The following is a 19,259-nucleotide window of genomic DNA, read 5'->3' on the forward strand; positions in this document are numbered from 1 at the left end:
GTTCTTTGCCAGTAGTATTATAATATTATAATAGTCAGGGACTATTATAATTCAATATTTGGCCATTACACATAAGATCATTAAAGCAATAGATGACTAACTTTTCGAGTCCTGAAATAATTCTCTGGGGGGGAAAACATATTTAAAAACATATTTTTTTTAAAAAAAGCTTTAAAAACATCTTAACAGGGCCAGCAGCAGAGGGTGGCCAGGTCAGTCTTGGGCTGAGGGCCCCTGAAGGGCCCCTCCTTTGAGTGAGTGGTAGTGCTCCCATTCCACAATCTGTGACAGCTTCGGCTCTTGACCCTGCCACGGATCACAGAGAGGGAGCTCCCAGGCACCCCCCTACAACTGTGCAGACCTGTGACACCTGCCTGCATGCCCCACCTACCTCTCCTGTCAGGGTGAATGCTGGCTGCACTGCACACATGCCTGCCATCAACCAAGATGGCAGCCGAGGTTTCCCTAAGGGACTGATGCCTCTGCCACCATCTTGGTTGATGGCGGTGGAGGCATTAGCCCTTTAGGGAAGCCTCGGCTGACATCATGGTTGATGGCAGGCATCTGCGTGCAGTGTGGCCAGGATTAACCAGAGCAGGAGAGGTAGGTTTGGGTGTGTGCCATGGGCCTGGGGCAGGCTGGTGCCCATGGGCCCAGTCATGCCTTACGCTGGCCCTGCTTTTTAAAAAGTAATTCCAACACAGACGCCTACTGGGATAGATAGATATATATGCAGATGCCCTCAGTTGATCATGGGTTGCAAAGAAACATGGAAGTGGGGGACAAGTTTTGTTATATTTGGTTCAGTACAATGATATATAACTAAAGAAGAACAAAATTTCCTATATAGATTTCACACTTGATTTCACACTGATCAAGTAGGAATCTGTAATAATTAATGATCTGGCCAAAGGTCTACCTAGTCCAGCATCAGGTTCTCCCAGTAGCCAACCAGGTGTCTATGAGAAGTCTACAAGCAGGACCTGCATGCAGCCACACTCTTCCCACTTGCGATTCACAACTAACATCCAGAGGCTTACTGCCTCTGACATTAGAGGTAAAACATATCCATCATGTCTATTGTTAGCTTTATCCTTTATTAATTTGTCTATTCCAAAGAAGCCTTCCAATTGGAGGGGGCTTTGCTACCTTGCCTCAGCTGATCGGTGTCATGGAACTAATTGGTCAAAAGACCCCAGTCTCCCTACTGCCATTGTTCTGGTTCCTTAGCTCACTGCAGGGCTTCATCATTTTTATGCATGAGCAACATGTTTGTCATGTTAGCCATCTCTAGGGAGCCGTAAGGAGCCAGCGGCTGCTGTAGCTATTGGTGTCACGCCAGAGCTAAGCTGGAATATCCCAAGAACAGAGTGGCCTCCATGAAGCAGATGGGCATCATGACCAAAGCAGCATATTAGGGTGTAGGGGAAATGGGTGGCAGGCAGCCCGTTCTCCATCCCCTCTCAAAATATTCCGTCCTTTCATGTACACCAGGTGCGTTGCTGATATGTAAGCTAGCTTTGCAGCTTTGAGAGTCCAATTGCTTCCGATTAGTATGCCTGCACAGGCCAGCACAAGCTTCACTAAACAAACTAGAAGAGCCCTAGCACAGGCTTGCCTGGCGAACACACATGCACAGTCACACATAGAGACAGCACAATCTACAAAGTGGTGGGCATTGAAAATATATAGTTTAACACCTTACAAGATCTTGTAGACAGCATTAATTATTGGCTCCTCTTTTAATTCCTGTCTTCACTATGATGTGTGAGCTTTTATCATAGCTAATTGCTGCTTGTATTTTAACGATCAAGAAAAAAGAGACAAAAGTTCCTTCAATGACTCCTCTGCTTGAAGAAAATACCTTTTCCTAGATTGTTGATCTCTGTTTGCATCTTGCAAGCAGTGGAAGGATTGTGAAGTGATATGTGACAGAATAAGGTTGCTTAATTAAATAGAGCAAATATAATGTTTTAATGCTTGGTGGGATGAATAATGCTATTTTACTAAATCCTCTTGCCATTTAGAACACCCCCCTCCATTTTTCTTCCTTTTGAAGATATAGATTATAACATCGCAAAGTACAATCCCTGGCTGTAATTTGTCTTGCTAAACTATAAAGGCAGGTTTGTTACAATCCTTTTGGACAGAAGAATTAAGCTGATTAAACTGATGCTGATGAGAGAAAAAAGGAGCAGCACCAAACAAACAGCAAAAAAGAAAAGGCACAAATTCTCAGAATGGTACTGAACTGTATGTGTCTGTCTCTGTGTCTGTCTGTGTGTAGGGTATCAACATGATGCCCTTGAGATGTTGGACTCCAACTCCCATCAGCCCCAGCCAGCATGGTCAATGATCAGGGATTATGGGAGTTCATTTTTAGTGAAGACCTCAGACACAGAGCACAGTTCTAATAAGGTAACATGTATTTGTCATGTTCATTCTTTACATATTTAGATGGGCATTTAAAAAAATCCTAAGTATGCATATAAAAACATAATGTGTGAAGAAGCTCTCTTTATATTTATCCATCCTAGTAACCCATCAGTGTGTCCTCTTGTAAATAGCAGCCCAATAAATCTAAACATTGGATTAGTCTTTATATAGTATCCAGACATATCAAGTAATCCTAGTTGTCCTGCAGGTATGGGGAACCTTTGGCTCTCCAGATGTTGCTGAACTACAACTCCCATCAGCCCCAGCAAGCGTTGCCAGTATCCAGGGGTGATGGGACTTGTAGTTCATGACTATTCCTACACTCTGAACCTGATCAATCCCCTCCATAAACAGTTGAACGCCACTTGTTAGGACCATCCACAAATAGCATCTCTAATTTGTTTTGATTAAACTTCAGTTTATTGACTCTCATCCAGTCCATTACCATAGTCAGGCACCTGTCCAGCACATCCACTACCATACCTGATGAAGATGAAAAGGAGAAATAAAGTTGTGTGTTGCCTATATATTTATAACACCCTCCAAAATTCCAGATGACCCCACTCAGTGGCTGAATGTATATTAAATAGCATGGGGTTTATTGACCTCTGCTGAACCCATAACATAAATTCCATGAAGTCAAACACAAATCTTCTAGCATCACCTTCTAAGACCAACCATCCAAGCAGGAGTGGAACTACTACAAAGCAGTATCCTCTACTCTCAACTCAGACAGGCATCCTAGAGAGCTAGTGTGGTGTAGTGGTTAGAGTGTTGCACTAGGACCTGGAAGACCAGAGTTCAAATCCCCATTCAGCCATTAAGCTCGCTGGGTGACCTTGGGCCACTCACTATCTCTGAGCCTCAACTACCTCACAGGGTTATTGTGAAGATAAAATGGAGAGGAGAGGAAGCATTTATGCCACCTTGAGTCCATGGAGGAAGGATGGGGGCTATAAATGTAATAATAAATAAAATAAAAATGATACCATGGTTAATGATATCAAACGCTGCTGAGAGGTCCAAGAGAATCCGAGAGGGTCACACTCCCCCTAGTTCTCTTCCATGTAGGTCATCTCACAGGGCTGAAACAGCAGCTCAAAGGAACCCAGAAAATCTGTTTCATCCAAGAGAACCTGAATCTGGATGTATGACATGTATAGTATCTGTATATAATAAATTAGCATATGTAAATTTTATGCAAACCATCACCCTCTTTTGACCTCTTTTCTGGTGGTGCTAAAAGTGGCCGCTCACCTGGCTCCTGGGAGCCCTGGCTCAAGGCACACTTCCTTCCAGCACCTTGCACTCACTGCTAGGCAAATGTTTGAGACCATGTGCTTATTGAAACTAGGCTTGCTGTTTGCCTCCCAAAGGTGTTTAATGACCTATTTGCATATCATATTGTAAATTTATTTAAAAATTAATTGTCCCTACAAAATTGTGATAGGAATATAATTTCTAGTCTACTCACTGTTTGCCTTTTCTGTTGAAATAGTTTAGTAACAAGTGGAAGGACAAGGGTGAAAATGTATTTAATTTGCCTCACCTGCACACTAAATACTCAGGCAGAAACTACTGAAGCATTTTCTTCCCTATGACTTAATTCCTTTGAAAGGATGCTATCTGGATCTCACCCTAAAATATCGGTTTTACTTATCCTATGCAATTCCATGCTGAGCCATTTATTTGCTCAGCAAAAACATTATTTTCAGTCGTATGGCTAGTGAAATGTGCTTTAACATGACAGCAAATTGCCTTAGGATTCATTTGTGAGAAAAGGTCAAACATTGCTAAACTCACAGGAATATATCAACAACTGCTAGCATAATTGTTTCTGCTCTATGGATGAATCAGAACAAAAACTTGAGAAAGATAGGAAAAGGTTTTATTCTCTTTTAAATCATTTTCTAATTACACATTTTGCATTCTATATTCTGTTAAATTGACCCAAAACGCATTATATTTTCAGTGGTCCCTAACCAACCATACGCAAGAATTGTACTTTATTTTACTGCCAGTTCTTTAGGAGGAATTATTTCACTATAAGAGTCAGGGTGATGATTTTTATGATAGCACTCCACTCAAATAGAAATGAGGTCTAATAACTATATTATACTTGCTCTATAATAAGCAGAATGGGCAGTGTCAATTTGAGTGCAGGAGTGAGCATTCAAACATTAGACTGTAGGGTTCTGTGAAAAGATCTGTGTCTTTGGAAAAAAGTAGGCTGGAGATAGATGAAAGAGGTCAACTTCAAAGAGTGGAAGAAGTTTGGAAAGAGGCATCTCTGCTAGGGTTGCCAGGTCCATGATCTGAGAATGATCCTGCATCTTTTGGAGAAAAGAAAGTCAGCCGAGTGCAGGTGTTCTTGCAACTCTGTAATGGGAAAAACCACAAGGTGGAATTCTCCCTTTCCCCTGCACAACTTTTAAAGATACAGAAGACCTCTCGGAGGCCGGGCCTGGCAACAAAGAGGTCTTCTGTATCTTTAAAAGTTGTGCAGGGGGAAGGGAGAATTCCACCTTGAGGTTTTTCCCATTACAGTGTAGCAAGAACACCTGCACTTGGCTGACTTTCTCTTCTCCTAAAGATACAGGATCAGTCTCAGGCCATGAACCTGGCAACCCTAATCTCTGCTCACCCTCTCATAAAATGTTGTGTTGCCAAAACCTGCCACCCTGTTTGATCAGAGGTGTCAGTCGGCATAAACAAATGAGTACATGTGTTATGGGGAGCAAAACCTCTCTCAATTCTATTTTAGGTGTAATCCCAAAAACCCTTAGTAGAAAGCAACTCTCACTGAACTCAGTGGGACTTACTTTGGAGTCAATATGCTTAGTGTTGCACTGTTAACAAAACAGACACTCCCCTGCTGGAGTTCTGGTGCTGGTAGTTTGGAAAATACCTTCCATTTCCTTGCTCCATTGCTAGGATTTGAACTCAATTTTTGTGTTAGGGCAGCAGCAGTCATGTGAGGCAGAGGAGTATCACACAAGAAGCTTTAGGAGGGCAGGGGGAAAGTAGGGAAGAGGTAAATTCTGAAGCATGGTCATCCACAGCTCCTAGCCCTACTTCCTTAACAGCCATAGGAGTCATCCAGCTTCTTTCAATCATGCACATTTGTGAAAGCCCTAAGAAAGTGAAATTGAAAGAAGTTGGCAACCTAAGCAAAATATTATTATTATTATTATTATTATTATTATTATTATTATTATTATTATTATTATCTTTATTTATACCCCGCCATTTTTCCAAAACTGGAACTCATGGCGGCTTCCAGATAAAAAATACATATAATTAAAAACATACAAAGTCTACATTAAAATAAGATTAAACTATTTCCAATATTAAAACCATACACACATATAGCTAAAAAAGTTCAAACTAGTTTAAAAATGATATAATAGACATTAGCAATGCAGCACCCTTCACGCCCTATCAGCCTTCAATTCCAAAGGCTTGTTGGAATAGGAAGGTCTTTGCTTGTCGGCGGAAGGACTGCAAAGCAGGGGTCATTCTTACCTCCCTAGGAAGGGAATTCCAAAGCCTAGGGGCAGCCACCGAGAAGGCCCTCTCACACATCCCCACTAGTCGTACTTGAGAAGATGTGGGTATTGAGAGAAGGGCCTCTCCTGAGGATCTCAGGGCCCGGGCAGGCTCATACAGGGAGATATGGTCTGATAAATAGCCTGGACCTAAGCTGTATAGGGCTTTATAGGTCAACACCAGCACTTTGAATTGTGTCCGGAAACAGACTGGCAACCAGTGGAGCTTTTTTAACAGGGGGGTAGTACGGTCCCTGTAACCAGCCCCCGTTAGCATTCTGGCTGCAGCATGTTGTACCAACTGAAGTTTCCGAACAGTCTTCAAAGGCAGCCCCACGTAGAGCATGTTACAGTAATCTAAACGGGATGTAACTAAGGCATGTGTCACCGTGGCCAGATCAGACAGCTCAAGGAACGAGCACAGTTGGCGCACTAATCTTAATTGTGCAAAAGCACTCCTGGCCACTGCAGAAACCTGGGACTCCAAATTTAACGCTGAGTCCAGGAGCACACCCAAACTGCGAACCTGCGTCTTCAGGGGGAGTGTAACCCCATCCAGCACAGGCTGTATCCGTATTCCCTGATTCGCCTTATGACTGACCAGGAGCACCTCTGTCTTGTCTGGATTAAGCTTCAATTTGTTCACCCTCATCCAGTCCACCACTGACGCCAGACACTGGTTTAAAACCAAGACAGCTTCCTTGGAATTAGGTGGAAAGGAGACATAGAGTTGGGTGTCATCAGCATACTGATGGCACCGAACCCCAAACCCCCGGACAACCTCTCCCAGTGGTTTCATGTAGATGTTAAATAGCATAGGGGATAAAACTGAGCCCTGAGGGACCCCACAGGTCAATGGCCAAGGGGTCAAACAGGAATCCCCCAGCACCACTTTCTGGGTTCGTCCCTCCAGGAAGGAATGGAGCCACTGCAAAACAGTGCCCCTAAGTCCCATCCCAGCAAGGCGGCCCAGAAGAATACCATGGTCGATGGTATCAAAAGCCGCTGAGAGGTCCAGCAGAACCAACAGGGATACACTCCCCCTGTCCAGTTCTCTGCGTAGGTCATCCACCAAGGTGACCAAAGCTGTCTCCGTCCCATAACCAGGCCTGAAACCAGATTGAAATGGATCCAGATAATCTGTTTCATCCAAGAATCCCCGGAGCTGGGAGGCCACCACATGCTCTATTACCTTACCCAAAAATGGAATATTGGACACTGGCTGGTAATTATCCATTATGGAGGGGTCCAGGGAGGGCTTTTTTAACAAAGGCCTTACAACTGCCTCCTTTAGGCAACCTGGAACTCTGCCTTGGTGTAAGGAGGCATTAACCACTTCCCCCACCCACTCAGCCAGTCCATCTCTGGCACTTTTTATAAGCCAGGAAGGCCAAGGGTCTAGCAGACATGTGGTGGCTCTCACCTCTCCAAGGATCTTGTCCACATCCTCGGGCTGTACAAATTGAAAAGAATCCATCATTATTGGACAGACAGGAGCCAAAGTTACATCCCTTGAGACTGTATCAATTAAAGCGTCTAAGTCGGAACGAATCTGAGCGACTTTATCTGCAAAGTGCTGTGCAAACTCTTGACAGCGGGCTGTTGAGTGATCTATATTACCCTCTCGGGGGCCAGAATGTAAAAGACCCCTGACCACTCGAAACAGCTCCACTGGACAGCTCCCTGCAGATGCAATGGTGGCAGAAAAGAATGATTTATTTGCTGCCCGCACTGCCACGGAGTAGGTCTTCAAGGAGGCTCTAGCCCGTGTTTGGTCAGACTCGCTCCGAGTCTTCCGCCAATGTCGCTCTAGTCTCCGTCTCATTCGTTTCATCACCGCCAGCTCCTTGGTAAACCAAGGGGCTGGTTTGGCTCCACTTCGTGAGAGGGGACGCTCAGGAGCGATCATGTCCACCACCCTGGCCATTTCCCCATTCCAGAGGTCAACCAGAGCTTCGACAGAATCGCCTGCCGAGGTGGCAGGAAAAACCCCAAGAACCATCAGGAAACCATCCGGATCCATCAGCCTCCTGGGGCAGACCATCCTAATCGGTCCCCCACCCCTGCAGAGGTTCCGAGTCCCAGTGAGTCTAAACCCAACCAGGTAGTGATCTGTCCATGACAAAGGAACTACAGAAAGTTCCTCCACACCAAGATCACCATCATCCCCCTCCACACAGAAAACAAGGTCCAGGGTGTGGCCAGCAACATGAGTGGGGCCAGATACTACTTGGGACAGACCCATGGTTGTCATGGAGGCCATGAAGTCCTGAGCCACTCCCGACAGGGCGGCCTCGGCATGGATGTTGAAGTCCCCCAGCACCACAAGCCGAGGGGACTCCAACATCAGCCCCGAGAACACCCCGGCTAGCTCAGGAAGGGAGACTGTTGAGCAGCGGGGTGGGCAGTACACCAACAGAATCCCTAATCTGTCCCGACCACCCAACTTCAAATACACAGACTCACAAATAGTTCTGGCCCTGCCTGGTCAGAGGGCTTCTTTAAACTCTTGGAAGATAAACCTTTGCCTGCCATGCTGTAGCTAAAGCACTGAATAGACCTGCACTGCAATGTTTGTTTCCTTTTACATAAGAAGGACGTAACATTACTTGAAGAGTATTACAAATGCATTCTGAGGAAGAGATGTGTTAACCCAAGGAACCTTGGGATATGTATAGATGCTCCTCTTTTGGGGCTGAGGTCATTAGGGCAGGTGCCTGTCTTTACTCCTCCATCTCACTGTTCAACCTGCCAAGTTATAACAACCAAACCCTGCTATGTCCTCCTGAGGACCTGGAACAATGGCAGTGGTGACTTTGGGGCTCTTTTGCCAATCAGCTCCATGAGACTTTCCAGGTGAGGCAAGGTAGGAATGCCCCTCCAGCTCCAAATTGGAAGGCTTTAAGTTAATGGAGGATAAGGCTATCAGTGGTTACTAGCCAGAGACAGTATGCCTCTGCATACCTGTTGCTCGGAATCACAAGTGGGGAGAAGCTGTTGCACTCAAGGTCTTGCTTGTGGCCTTCCCATAATCTGACTGACCACTATGAAAACTGGATGCTAGACTAAATAGGCCTTTGGTCTGAAGCAGCAGGGATCTCCTTATGTTATTATGTCAGCTATTGTTTACATTAACTATAGTTAGTTTTTTAAAAACCCAACTTCAAACCACCATGTTTAAACCAACCACAGTTCTGGGTCTGGATGACATTATAAACTGTGGTTAACTAAAAGCAGAAGTAAAACTTCTGAACTACTGATCCTGGCTGTGTGGGAGATGGAAATGGGATATGGGATGACCCCAAGACTCACTGTGGCTCATTTCTGTTCATGCATGTAATACTAAACTATGGTTTTGCATACCATGCTAACATGGCCATTATTCTAATAAATATTTCTGTTCTGTTCTATTCATTATGCTAATACCTATTTTACCAACTTTTGCTGGATCATCTGCATATCTTTAAATGTTTATGATACTAAAACTAAGCAGTGCAATTCCTAGCATGACGGTGCTTTCTGACCATGTCAAGTAGATGCTGAGGAAAGTAGTAAATATCAAGAAGCAACAGAAAAGCATCAGGTGGGCTGTCATTCAAAAACACACTTATATTATATAGTTTGGGGGTCTTATTAGATCCGCTCCTGTCTCTGGAGGCTCAGGTAGCCTCAGTGGCACGGAATGCGTTCTACCAGCTTCGGCTGGTAGCCCAACTACGACCCTATCTGGACAGGAAGAACCTTGCCTCAGTTATCCATGCTCCGGTAACCTCTAGATTGGACTACTGTAATGCACTCTACGTAGGGTTACCTTTGAAGACGGTTCGGAAACTTCAGCTGGTGCAGAATGCTGCGGCCAGAGTTCTTACTCGGACTAAAAGATCTGATCATATAACACCTGTCCTGGCCCAACTGCACTGGCTACCAATACGTTTCCGGGCCAGATTCAAAGTGTTGGTTCTTACCTATAAAGCCCTTAACAGCACCGGACCGCAATACCTGATGGAACGCCTCTCCCACTATGAATCTACCCGTTCGCTGCGCTCGACATCGAAGGCCCTTCTCCGGGTCCCAACTCACAAGGAGGCCCGGAGAGCAATAACAAGATCTTGGGCCTTCTCAGTGGTTGCCTCCGAATTATGGAATGCCCTCCCTGACGAGATACGCCTGGCACCTTCTTTGATATCTTTTCGGCGCCAGGTAAAGACCTACCTCTTTGCCCAGGCATTTTAATTTTAATTTTAGTTTTAATTCTAATTCTATAGTTAATTAATTGTAATCTCTATTAATTTTGTCTTAATCTGTTTTTAATGTGTTTTTATACCTATATGTTGTAATCCACATTCGCTGGTTTTTAAATGTGGTTTTATTCTGTTGTACACCGCCCTGAGAGCCTGTTGCTAAAGGGCGGTTTAAAAGTGCAATAAATAAATAAAAATAAAATAAAATAATTACTCCCTTTTCTTTTAAAATATAATTCCTGATTTATTGTAGAGCAGTAAAAAGGTTACAAGCTATTTTCATTGCTATTTGGGATTTTTCAGTTGGATATCAAAAGGAGAATGGAACTGGTAACAATCTTATACAGCAATAGAAATACGAACAGGAGAGTCATTTGAAACCAGATATTCAAGTCAGTATAAACGCTACTGTTGTCTCATGCTGGCTTCATTTTACACAGCACTTGCAGATTACAGATGATGTACACAACTTGAATGGGCTAATGCTAGCATTTCTGTGATATATTATGTATCTCACTTTATCTATTGCTCTTGCATGATCAACCACTGTGCTCCCTCTGTAGACTCTTTATTAATATAGTCACTAATAATAGCAAGAATAATAACAGCATTTATATGTTACCCAATAGCAAAGCTCTCTGGGCTGCTTTAAAAGCAATGAAATATTAAAATACAAATCAAAACCATGCATTAAAACATAAAATATAGCATAAAAACTCAGCAACAAAGGATAGCATCAGTACAGCAAAACCCTCAATACGGCAAGATTCCCGTTCCGTGCCTGGGACCTACCGGGCAGAGGGACGAGCTTGCGGCCGCTGTCGATGTCCCGGCCGCCATCTTGGATGGGATGCGTGCACACACGGCGCGCTGGCGCGCCGTCGTGTGACGCGGCAGGGAGGCGGGGCGGCTGAAGGCTATTTAAGGCCGCCCCGCCTGCTTCCCGCCATCCAGTTCAAATTTCGGCGGCAATCGGGGCAGCCGCAGCAGCAGCAGCTTCGGCTCGGCGCGGTTTCCTTCAGCGGCAGCTTCGGCCGGGCTCCTTTTGGCGGCAGCTTCGGCGGGGTTCCTTTGGCAGCGATCGCGGCAGCAGCAGCTTCGGCAAGGCGCGGCTTCCTTCAGCGGCAATTTCGGCAGCAGCAGCTTCGGCGGCGGCTTCTCTGCCGGCGCACGTGGGCCTCCGGAGGCTTCCTGTGGCCAGGGTGGCTGGGCGGCAGCGAGCCCCCCCCCCAACCTCATTGAGAGACAGGGAGGCAGTGGCGGCGGGCAACAAGGCCTAGGCGGCGAGGATCCTGGGGCAGTCACGACGAGGCGGCAGCGCAGGATCGGATCCAGCACGGCGAGGACCACAGGCTAGGCGGCCTTTGGCCGGCAACTTTTAAATTTAATTGTTAATTTTAATTAGCGCGGGGGTAGGTGGGGCACGACCCAACCATCAATCCTTGCCACGTGCAGGGCAATTAGGCTACCCTCCAGGATAATTGGGTGCCGGGTGGGGGTATTGATTAAGCAGGCGGGCTCCTTCACAACGCTTTGTAATCACGTCGTTTTGCAAGCGGGGCCCCCTATCTCCCTCTAGTATGCCTAAGAAAGGACAAGGGGGGCCAAAAGGGAAGGGAAAGGCCCCCAGAGCAGGGGGGAGATGCCCACCCCCAGCGGCGGAGGGGGCAAGGAGTGGGGAGGGGCCACCATGGGCGGCCATATTAGCCAGGTTGGAAGCCCTAGAACATGGCTCAAGCCACCCTAATGCACCCCGGGACCAACCTGTGACAGGGAAGAAGAAAGACCCACCACCCAAACGGTCTCGGGGGAAAACACAGCGGCCAGTGAACAGTGCTGATGCAGGGGCTGTTGCTTCCATCTTAGCGCGACTGGATGTGCTGGAGGCCGGGCTCAGGGCTGAGGCGAGGACGCCCAGCATAGAGCCAGGCGCAACTCCCACCCTGCAAGCAGCCCCAACAATGCAGCCCGCACAAGGACCTTCGGCGGAAAGCACACAGGGTGAGTCCTCTATCATGCCACAACAACAAGGACAGCAGCAGTGGAGCTGGGCCCCCTGGGGGTACCCCTACTGGCCCTTTTCCCCACCAGCGGTAACCGAGGGATATGGGCAGGCAGGGACCCCCGCCGGCGGGGGGGAGGTTACGCCACAGCAGCAGCATCCCCTAAGGGAGGCCTGCGAGCAGGTCTGGCACCTCGCCGCTGGGACGGCGACGGAAGGAGGACATCAGCCCGCCCTGTCTGCCAACCCCCCTGCAGAGATATCCGACCCCCTGGGATCAGTCAGAGAGGGGGCCATACCTTTTGGGGAAACGTCTGCCCCACTGGGTTTTCATCTTCTGCCTGCTACGAAGGACAGAATATGGAGGGGAGAGTATGTAGACCTATTCTCGCTCCTGTACAGGGAGCCGGTTGGGAAGGATAAGGATAAAGGAGAACATGCAGAGCCCGATAGGCCCAAGCGCCGACGGGTAGAGCGCTCTTGGGCTAACTGGCTGCCTGCATTCCTTACCTACATGGGGGTGGTAATACAGAGGCAGCCTCACAGGGCCTCGGTACTGATCAAATACCTCGATATCATATACCGGGGCTATTCGGAGTTTCAAGGGACGGCATGGCTGGACTACGACCAGGCGTTCCGTATGAGGGCGGCTTTTGATACATCCCTCCCCTGGGACAAGAAGGAGGCTGACCTGTGGCTGCAATTTATGGCGCATTCTAGACCCATGGCAGGCGATAGGGCGGACAGCGGCCATCTCTTGGCGCGCCAGGCATCAGCAACTGCTTCCCGCGGGCCTGCGGGGCAGGGGGTTCAACCCCGCCTGCTTTGCTGGGAGTTCAGCTCGCGTGGCCTTTGCGGTCGGAGCCCGTGCAGGTTCAGACATGAATGTGCCATATGTGGGGGCCCTCACGCCTGCACTAGCTGCCCCAGGGGCCGCCCCTTCAGGGGTGGAAACAGGGATTCGGCTGGCGCAAGGAGGACAGGGGCTGCAGGCGCAGCTCAGGGAAAGGGGCCCCAGCCCAATTAAAATTGCCGAGCTCCGACACTTACTCCACCTTTACCCCCTAGTCCTAGATGCCCAGTTTTTATTAGAAGGCTTCACAGTGGGTTTTCGGATCCCCTATTTAGGTCCCAGGCGACCTTTCATGTCCTGCAACCTTAAGTCAGTGGAAGGCATGGAATCAGTTCTGAGAGAAAAAATTAGGAAGGAAGTAGTAGCCGGCCGGGTTTTGGGCCCCTTTGCTGCACCACCCATCCCCTCACTCAGAGTTTCCCCGTTGGGCCTCGTCCCCAAGAGGGCACCAGGTGAATTTCGCCTGATACACCACCTGTCCTTTCCACAGGGTGAGTCAGTCAATGACTTTATCCCAGCGGAGCTGTGCTCAGTCCGCTACACATCATTCGACTGTGCTGTGCGAATGGTCAGGGACTGCGGGGTTGGGGCCCTTATGGGAAAGTGTGACATCAAGTCTGCTTTCCGCCTCCTCCCGGTCCACCCACAGGACTTCGAGCTGTTGGGCTTGGCTTTTGATGGTGAATATTACGTGGACAGGGCATTGCCTATGGGCTGCTCTATATCATGCTCTGTTTTCGAACGCTTCAGCTCCTTCTTGGAGTGGGCGGTCAAGAGGCGCGCAGGCTTGCAATCAGTGGTACACTATTTAGATGACTACCTGTTTGCGGGCCCTGCGGACTCAGGCACCTGCAGGGCGTTCATGGCACATTTCGCGGGGCTGGCTGGGGAGCTGGGCGTCCCCCTCGCGGCCGAAAAAACTGAGGGCCCATCCACTGCTATCACGTTTCTGGGCATCGAGATAGATACGGTGGCCCAATGCTGCAGGCTTCCTCAGGACAAGTTGGGGGCCCTCAGGGAGAAGATCTCAGAGGTGGTCAGTTCTAATAAGGTGACATTAGCCACTCTCCAACGGCTGGCAGGCCAGCTGAACTTTGCCTGCAGGGTTGTAGCGCCCGGCCGCGCCTTCCTGCGGCGCGTATATGACGCCATGGCTGGCCTATCACGATCCTACCACCGCACACGGGTGACAGCCGCTCTTAGGGCTGACCTGACAGTGTGGTCCACCTTCTTGCAGAACTTTAATGGGGTCTCCCTATGGAGAAGGGATCGCCTGTTGGAGGCAGAGCTACAGGTGCACTCCGATGCCTCGGGTGCCTTCGGTTTTGGGGTCATTCTGCATGACTCATGGTGCCACGGCAGCTGGCCACAGGGCTGGACACTGGCCGGCCTGACCAGAGACCTGACGTTCTTAGAGTTCTTCCCCATTGTCGTGGCCGTACACCTCTGGCCCGACAAGCTGTGTAATTCCTCAGTCCACTTTTGGTGCGACAACCTCCCCACAGTGCACGTTATTAACACCCTGTCCTCTAGAAACCCCAACGTTATGCTTCTGGTGCGAGCATTCGTGCTCCAATGTCTTCGCTATAATATTCAGTTCCTGGCGCGCCACGTTCCGGGTATTGACAATAGTATTGCTGATGCTCTATCACGGAACCAGATGGAGAAGTTTCGCCAGCTGGCACCGTGGGCAAGGGCTCTGCCGGAGGCGTTCCCCCCAGCGCTATGGGAGATTGGAGGATTGAATCAGAAAGGGCCATAAGCCTTTCTGTGGCGCCCAGCACTTTGGCCAGCTACCAGGGGGCAGGTAGGGATCTATCTAACTTCAGAGAGTCCAGGGGTTACGTCCAGGAGTGGCCCATCCCGGTCGAGCAGCTTATGGAGTTCTGCGTGGAGGGGAAACGGAGAGGCCTTTCAGTCAGGACCATCAAAGGTAAGCTCTCAGGCCTCGCTTTCCTAGCGAAGGCACGGGGCTTTCAGGACTACACGGGTGACTTTAGGGTGCGCCGGATGCTGGAGGGTTGGTCCCGCGAGCGCCCTTGCCCCCCGGATGCCCGCCTCCCCTTTTCCCCAGAGCTATTGTTTGGCCTGCAGGGACAGTGGAAGCACTTGTGTTCTTCCCCTTTCGAGGCCCTGCTATATCATGCTACGGCCCTCACTCTGTTTTTTGGGGCCTTCCGAATTGGGGAGGTGGTGGCAGCTTCCAAGAGGGATAACTCCCTCCGAGCCCTGCTAGTCTCCGACCTCAGCTGGAGGGCAGAGCGGGCCATCCTGCGGCTCAGGCGGTCTAAAACGGACCAGCATGGTAAGGGGCGCCTGGTGGTATTGGCCCCATGCCGGCAGCAAGAACTCTGCCCAGTAACAGCCCTGCGCGGTTTTGTGGCAGCGAGGGGGTCGCAGTCAGGGTACCTATTCATACATAGGAACTCCCAGCCCCTTACCAGATACCAGTTCTGGTCCGTGGCGAAGGCCGCACTGGGGAACTTAGGCGTGGACCCCAGTAAGTTCGGGACACACTCCTTCCGGATAGGCGCGGCCTCCACGGCGGCCCTATTGGGCTTTACTAAAGACAGGCTTCAGGCCGTGGGCGGGTGGTCCTCGGACGCGTACAAGGCCTACGTTAGACCACTTGCTGACACACACGGCGCCAGCGGCTAGACTTTGCCCCCCCCCAGGGCCCCCCCCCATTGTTACCCAATGTCGTTGTTGTTTCAACAGATCGCTGGACAAGATCGGAGCAGCCACGCATCCTCCTATGTGGCCACAGTATGATGTTCTGGGCAGGCCGCAGGGCGGCGAAGTCTCGCTTCGGCACGCAGCTGGGGCTCAGTCAATGGGCCGCAGTGCGGTGGCTGGGACGTCGGGGGATGCGTTGGGATGGGCTCCTGCCAGCCTTGTTTCAACCGGCTGTGGAAGTGGCAGCGCCCCAGGTGCTGGTGATCCACCTCGGGGGCAACGACTTGGGTCTGTTAAAGGGCAAGGCCCTAATTGAACAGGCATGCGGTGACCTCCGGGCCATTGCACGTCGCTGGCCGGGGGTGCACTTAGTGTGGTCAGACATCCTGCCGCGCAGGAGGTGGAATTGTGCCGGTGACCCACGAGGGATGGACAGGGCACGGAAAAAGGTGAACAGGCAAATTCAGAGGGCCCTTAGGGACTTAGGAGGTTCTGTCATCCACCACCCAGAGGTGGGCCACAACAAGCTTGAGCTGTTTCGGCCTGACGGCGTCCATTTGACGGACAAGGGCAACGACATCTTTCTAAGGGACCTGCAGAAGGGTTTACACCAGATTCTTATCGGGTGTGGGGTAAAGGGGGACTAAGCAGAGGCTTGTCCCCCTTCTGTGGCGAAGAAGTGCGGGGAAAGGTTAAAGGGAAAGGGCAGCTAGGTGACACCTTTAGGCACCTTTGGGGGTGACAGGCGGTCCGGAGGCCTGCAGCTCAGGGCTACACGGCCCGGGGACAGGGTACGGGCCGCCTTTGGGGCCAACGTGCCTCATCCGCTCAGAGTTTCAGGGCTCCGAGGGGCGGTGATGCGGGTTGGACCCCCTACACATCTTCAGGGTGTGGCTGGAGCTGGGGGGCTGGCACAGGGCAGCCCCAGGCTCAGGCAGGGCATGATCGCCCGATAGCTGCTAACAGGCTTTGCCTGGATCTCCAGAACGCCCCGCCCTTAATCTCCCTTCTGCAGGTTCATTATTCAATTGATTCTGTTTAAATAAAGTGGCCCATCATTTACCCAAGCAATGGTGTCTGTGTTTTATTTCGGCAATAGGCCGCAATCCCGTTCCGTGCCTGGGACCTACCGGGCAGAGGGACGAGCTTGCGGCCGCTGTCGATGTCCCGGCCGCCATCTTGGATGGGATGCGTGCACACACGGCGCGCTGGCGCGCCGTCGTGTGACGCGGCAGGGAGGCGGGGCGGCTGAAGGCTATTTAAGGCCGCCCCGCCTGCTTCCCGCCATCCAGTTCAAATTTCGGCGGCACCCGCCCGACCCTCCCTCTGCTGCAGTGTGATCCATTTGGTCGCTACGGGGCCGACTAGGAATTTTTGGCCTGCCTGCCTCGCTTTGCTGGCAGGTTTCTTTTGCCTACTCCACACTGTGGTTGGGGGGAGGGGTCAAGGGTTAGCACGGGTGCCCCTGGGGTCAATAGGCTGATTGGGCTGTTTAGTTTGTATTGTTAACGGTCACTTTGGGATGCAAGCGAAGAAGTGCGGGGAAAGGTTAAAGGGAAAGGGCAGCTAGGTGACACCTTTAGGCACCTTTGGGGGTGACAGGCGGTCCGGAGGCCTGCAGCTCAGGGCTACACGGCCCGGGGACAGGGTACGGGCCGCCTTTGGGGCCAACGTGCCTCATCCGCTCAGAGTTTCAGGGCTCCGAGGGGCGGTGATGCGGGTTGGACCCCCTACACATCTTCAGGGTGTGGCTGGAGCTGGGGGGCTGGCACAGGGCAGCCCCAGGCTCAGGCAGGGCATGATCGCCCGATAGCTGCTAACAGGCTTTGCCTGGATCTCCAGAACGCCCCGCCCTTAATCTCCCTTCTGCAGGTTCATTATTCAATTGATTCTGTTTAAATAAAGTGGCCCATCATTTACCCAAGCAATGGTGTCTGTGTTTTATTTCGGCAATAGGCCGCAATCACAACAGCATAAAAAACATTTAAACTGATCTTTAAAACTTCAGAAAGTATAAAAAACACATTAGTTTAAAAATCTAAAAAAAGATTTTAAAAAAATCTTGGGAAAATAAGAAGGAATTCACCTGGTGCCCAAAAGTCCGTGAAATAGGCACCTCTCTGCACAGAGAGAGCCTCTCTGGGCATTCCACCACCAGTGTGTCACCACTGAAAAGGCTCTCTCCCCAGTAGCCACTCACTGAACCTCATTTGGTATAGGCATTTACAGAAAGGCTACGATTTTGAGGTCAAGGTAGGTACATGTGTGAGGAGACAATTCTTCAAGTAACCTGGCCTCAGGCTGTTTAGAATCTTAACATTAGCAGAAATGGAAATGGAGGAGAAGCCTGGTGGATGATAGACTAGTGTCTTTCCCCAGCAGGGATGTGAAAATATGCCAATTTCAATTTCTCACGGTTTCTCATTGTCCCCCATTTTTAAGTTCAGTTCTCCACATTTCTGCATTAGTTTGCAATTTTAAAAAGTCCTCATGAAAAACCCATTAGAGAATTTCTCCTAATTTACATATGTTGGTAGATAATTTTGCCCAATATACACATTTTTGCAAAACAGTGTCCTCTAATATAATGCACTTTTGTATGTTATTTTCACTTATATATGCATTTTTATGCATACTTTACCCCAGTGTATGCACTTGTTTTAGCACATTACTTCGCTGGAGAATTGCACAGCAAAATTCAGAGAAGTGTGAATTTCAAAGGATGGCTGTTTTTTCTCATATTGTTTCAGAAAGTGTGAATTACGTAGGTCCACCTTTAAATGTGAACTGAATCAAATTTCTTCCCTATTCCTAATTCCCAGTTCATTCATTTATTATTTATTTATGTAATAAATTTACATCTTTCCTTTCCTCCAAAGGAGCACAGAATAACATATCACTACTAAAACAATACAATTAAAATGTCTAATGTGACGCCCTTCCCTGGCTCTCCCTGTCAGGTTCCTACCTGCTCGTGGTTACTGCCTGTCTCTAGGCACCACCAGGGACTCCACCAGTCCGGACTGTCCTTTTATATGGTTTCTCTCCCCGCTCTAGCACAGATCTCAACAGATCCCCCTGCTAGGCAGCCACCAGTAACGTCCCAATACTAGTATTCCCAGAGACTCTGAATACTGGTATTGTTATTCTCTTCACCACTGCCACCATTTGTTACAGTTCCCCTTCAGCCTTGGTCATTACCTTACCCTCCCTTCTGGTCTGTGAAACCCCAGCCAAGGTTCAGGCCTTTGGTAAACCAAATTAAGTATTTATTAAAGATAACAAAGCTAACAAGATTAACAAGATTTCTTCTTAAGGCACATAAGCATATGGTTTTACTCAGTGCTAATCCGAACTCCACCTCCCTCCTGGCAAACAACTCTCTAAACCCCACCAAGCAACCCACTCAGTTCTCTTCTCCCCCCCAGATTCCACTCTCACTCTTCCTTTTATACGTTCAGCCATTTTAAACACTCAGCCAATCATCTCGCATTCTACTGCCC

At 49.3% G+C, this 19,259-nt stretch overlaps 1 protein-coding gene across 1 annotated transcript; it reads left to right on the plus strand.

The window, feature by feature from the left end:
- Positions 1-11,213: 11,213 nt before the first annotated feature.
- On the plus strand, positions 11,214-17,675 carry LOC133388772 (uncharacterized). The gene is made up of 2 exons (XM_061635076.1): positions 11,214-12,226; positions 15,799-17,675. The coding sequence occupies exons 1-2, from the start codon at positions 11,806-11,808 to the stop codon at positions 16,401-16,403; spliced, it is 1,026 nt and encodes a 341-aa protein (XP_061491060.1). The 5' UTR covers positions 11,214-11,805; the 3' UTR covers positions 16,404-17,675.
- Positions 17,676-19,259: the final 1,584 nt, after the last annotated feature.

This window comes from Rhineura floridana, chromosome 7 (assembly GCF_030035675.1).
Source record: "Rhineura floridana isolate rRhiFlo1 chromosome 7, rRhiFlo1.hap2, whole genome shotgun sequence".
Lineage (NCBI taxonomy): Eukaryota > Metazoa > Chordata > Lepidosauria > Squamata > Rhineuridae > Rhineura > Rhineura floridana.

Bases quoted from the DNA above. Each gene is read 5' to 3' on its own strand.
- LOC133388772 (XM_061635076.1), top strand. From the start codon at position 11,806: ATGCCTAAGAAAGGACAAGGGGGGCCAAAAGGGAAGGGAAAGGCCCCC. The intron at 12,227-15,798 runs GTGAGTCCTCTA...TTGTTTCAACAG, and splicing joins TTCGGCGGAAAGCACACAGG to ATCGCTGGACAAGATCGGAG.